The sequence below is a fragment of the Bidens hawaiensis genome, unplaced genomic scaffold (genome assembly GCF_021521415.1).
Source record: "Bidens hawaiensis isolate Kalapana, Puna unplaced genomic scaffold, B.hawaiensis_p1.1 tig00044891_1, whole genome shotgun sequence".
Lineage (NCBI taxonomy): Eukaryota > Viridiplantae > Streptophyta > Magnoliopsida > Asterales > Asteraceae > Bidens > Bidens hawaiensis.
In genome coordinates, this window is record NW_027497992.1 from 53,689 (window position 1) to 57,521 (window position 3,833).

The window sequence follows — 3,833 nt, forward strand, 5'->3', positions numbered from 1 at the left end:
AAATTTGTTTGTGATTGGCTAAAAAGCCATCTGTCACCACCCGAAACGACTTAGTCAAATCTTCCGCTGCTTAAGTTAAGATTTTCGGGGTATGAAGGAAGTTTGTATCAGAGCCAATCATTATAGTGAATTAGAAATTTTTTTTAAATTTATAAACTGTTACCGAGTATTAAAAGACACGATTTCCCCCGCCCCACGAAGCGAAGGTAAAGATAAGTTGTTAATGTACCGTTTAGATTAATTCGGAAATCCTCATATAAAAATTATATAACCATTGTTATTATTATTGTTGTTGTTGTTGTTACTATTTTAAGAGAGAAAGGCACAACTGGGTTGCTCATTATATCCGTTGTCAAGATGAGATAACTTACCATGGGTAGAGGTTGGCTCATCATACTGGTGCTTTGGAATGTTTAAATGCACGGTTTTAGGATATGGAAAATAGGGAGATAGCGGTAGGCTTAATCTTGGACCACATGGCACATTGGGTGTTGTAGTTAAAGGCCTAGTCAAATCAGATAGAGGTGCGGTTGAACCGGTTAGAAGCAGATATGCACTGGGTTTTTTCTTTTCTAGCCACATTTTGATGTTTGGGTTGTAGTTTGTTTAATTATGTATGTCGTAGGCACTTTTGGCCTACATCTATGTTCTAGGTTGGAAAATGTAAACACTTAGGTGTAGTATGTATTACACCAATTTTGTATCTTTTGTAAATCTATGTAATTTTCCATCTTGAAATATTAATATTTTGGTTATGTTATGATTTTTGTAATTCCATTATACGTATGATCATTCTAACCATTATATTATGTCTTGATGATAATAAAAGACAATGCCACCAAAAACTAGGAGAGGCACCGCAAACCAAGGTCAAGGATCGGGACTACCGACTTCTCAAGAAGAGTTAGCCCAGCTGATTGCTCAGTATGCTAACTCCGTACCTAAGCAACAAAATGCTACTCGTAATGATAGTCGTGGTCGAGGTCAAGTCCCCGGTAATGATGCCGGTAATGGTAACAGTACTGGAAACGACACTAGAATCGGAACGGTTACCAACGACCCTCCAGGGAATTCAGTACCCGAGTGTACGTACAAAAATTTTCAACGATGTAATACCAAACGTTTTACTAGATCCGAAGGACCTCTCGAGATTGTTAGGTGGATAGAAAATATGGAATCTGTTATGAAAATTAGCAACTGCACCGTGGAGCAGCGGGTCATGTATGGAGTTTGTTCTTTTAAAGACAAGGCATTGGAATGGTGGAACTTGTTGACACAAAACTTGGGAGAAAGTGCTGCCTATGGCCTTTCTTGGGATGAATTTAAAGGTTACTGAAGGAGTACTATCCTAGAAATGAGTTGCAAAAGATGGAGTACGAATTATGGCACCTGTCGATGGAAGGTGCAGATATCGGAACCCATACATCTCTCGATTCAACGCCTTAGCAAGATTATTACGGTGAATGGTTACTCCTGCATATGCCAAAATCGAGAGATATATATGGGGTTTGGTTCCAGAAATTCGAGACATGGCTACTTCATCAAAACCAACCACGAGTTAGTCTGCTAGAGGGCTGGCGAAAACTCTGACCGACGATTATGTCCTTAAAAGAATACTGAAAGTTGCTAGAAAGAAAGTCGTTACAGCTGAACTAGAAAAGAAGATAGGGAATACCAATCAGAATCTGAGAGAGTTTTAAAGAAATTGGTGTGGTAATTCTGGAGGACAGTTTAAAAGAAACATCCAGAATTCAGGACGAGTATTTGCTGCAAACACTGATAGAGCTGCAGGAAGTTCTAATCAAATGCAGATGCTTTGGTGTAACATGTGTGGAAAGACTTATATTGGAGAATGCAAGAAGTGTGACCGATGCAATCGGTTTGGACACGTGGCTCAAAACTGCTATGTCACGACAACAAAATCAGTTTCAGATAATCGGAAACCAGGATGTTTTGAATGCGGAATTATGGGCCATTATAAGAAGGACTATCCAAAGTTCAAGAATCAGAATAACAAAGGAAGGGCTTTTGAAATGAACGCAAAGAAGGCCCGAAAGGACTCATCAGTGGTCACCGGTACGTTTCTCATAAACAACCATTATGCCTTCGTATTATTCGATACCAGAGCCGATCTAAGTTTTGTTTCTAAACAATTTGAGCCCTCACTTGGTATGAAAACAACTAAGTTAGATAATAAATATTCAATAGAATTAGCCAATGGAAAGTTGGTCGAAACTGGAGAGGTTATTCATGGATGTAATATTCTTTTAGAAAACCATAAATTCAGTATTGATCTTTTTCTGGTAGAATTAGGCAGTTTCAATGTGGTTGTGGGAATGGATTGGTTATCTAAAAACCACGCTGAGATCGTTTGTTTAGAAAAGCTGGTTCATTTACCCCTCTTAAATGGGAAAACACTAGCAATTCTCGGCGATCGAAGCATTTCTGATTTGAAGCTCACCAGTATTATGAAAACTCACAAGATGCTTCATAAAGGATATTCGGCGTTTCTTGTCAATGTTATTGATACAACGGCTAAGGAACGAAGGATAGAAGACATTCCTATATTTCACGGTTTTCCCTGATGACTTACTTGGATTATCCCTACCACGTCAAGTTAAATTCAGAATTGATCTTATCCAAGATGCTGCACCAATAGCCAAATCTCCTAACAGGTTAGAGCCACCATAAATGTAGGAGTTATCTACACAACTTCAACAACTACTAGATAAAAGGCTTTATTAGACCTAGATTCTCACCTTGGGGAGCACTGGTTCTATTCGTAAAGAAGTAAGACGGTTCTTTTCGTATGTGTATTGATCATTATGAATTAAACAAACTCACCATCAAGAACCGGTACCCATTACTAAGGATTGATGATTTGTTTGATCAGTTGCAGAGATCGAGTTTCTATTCAAAAATCAATCTTTGTTCTGGCTGTCATCAGCTGAGAGTTGCAGAAGCTGATATTCCCAAAAAAGTATTCAGAACTCGTTATGGACACTAAGAGTTTTAAGTTTTGCCGTTCAGTTTAACAAATGCACCAGCCGTATTTATGGATTTGATGAACAGAGTTTTTAAGCCTTACTTGGATAACTTCGTGATAGTATTCATCGATGATACACTTATTTATTCACGAACCAAGAAGGATCATGAACAACATTTGAAGTTAATTATGGAATTGATAAAGAATGAGAAGTTGCATGCAAAATTCTCTAAATGTGACTTACTGGCTTCAAGAAGTCCATTTTCGTGGTCATGTCATAAACGAAAAAGTCATTCATGTTGATCCCTCAAGTGAAGCAATTAAGAACTGGGAGACACCAAGGTCCCCTATTGAAGTGCGAAATTTTTGTGATTAACTGGATACTAATGTGACATTTGAGCCAAAACAAGGTACACCTCAGTATGTATTTACCGATTAAGCAAATAAACGCCTTTTGCGTAACAAACGAACGATTAACCGGGTCGGGTTATGACCCAGATATCTCGGGGGGGCATCTATAAGTGATATACGATCTATACAAGCTAAAATATTAGAAATATGGTCTTAGTTTGATAGCAAACAACTTAAAAGAAAATATGCTCGTTTAACTACCCGCTATAGATTTAAACGCGAAAGATAGTTACAAACCAAGCATTGTATCATCCGTTAAGCTGAAAAAGACTTACCAAACACTTATTTGAAATGTTTTAAGCGATCCGTGAAAATATTTTTGATTTTTACAAACATATAGTATGTTTTTATAATTTTACACAAAACTAGCCAAAAAACACTTGTTTTCGCGCTGTTTAAAGCACCCGATAAGTTTTTCGCGCCAAAAACCGAACCC

The 3,833-nt window shown here is 37.7% G+C and overlaps 1 protein-coding gene across 1 annotated transcript; it reads left to right on the forward strand.

Annotated features, from left to right (window-relative positions):
- The first annotated feature begins 1,826 nt into the window (after window positions 1-1,826).
- LOC143595309 (uncharacterized) lies at window positions 1,827-2,585 on the forward strand. The gene has a single exon (XM_077074352.1). It carries the CDS (start codon window positions 1,827-1,829, stop codon window positions 2,583-2,585), a length of 759 nt encoding a protein of 252 aa, XP_076930467.1.
- The last annotated feature ends 1,248 nt before the right edge of the window (window positions 2,586-3,833 follow it).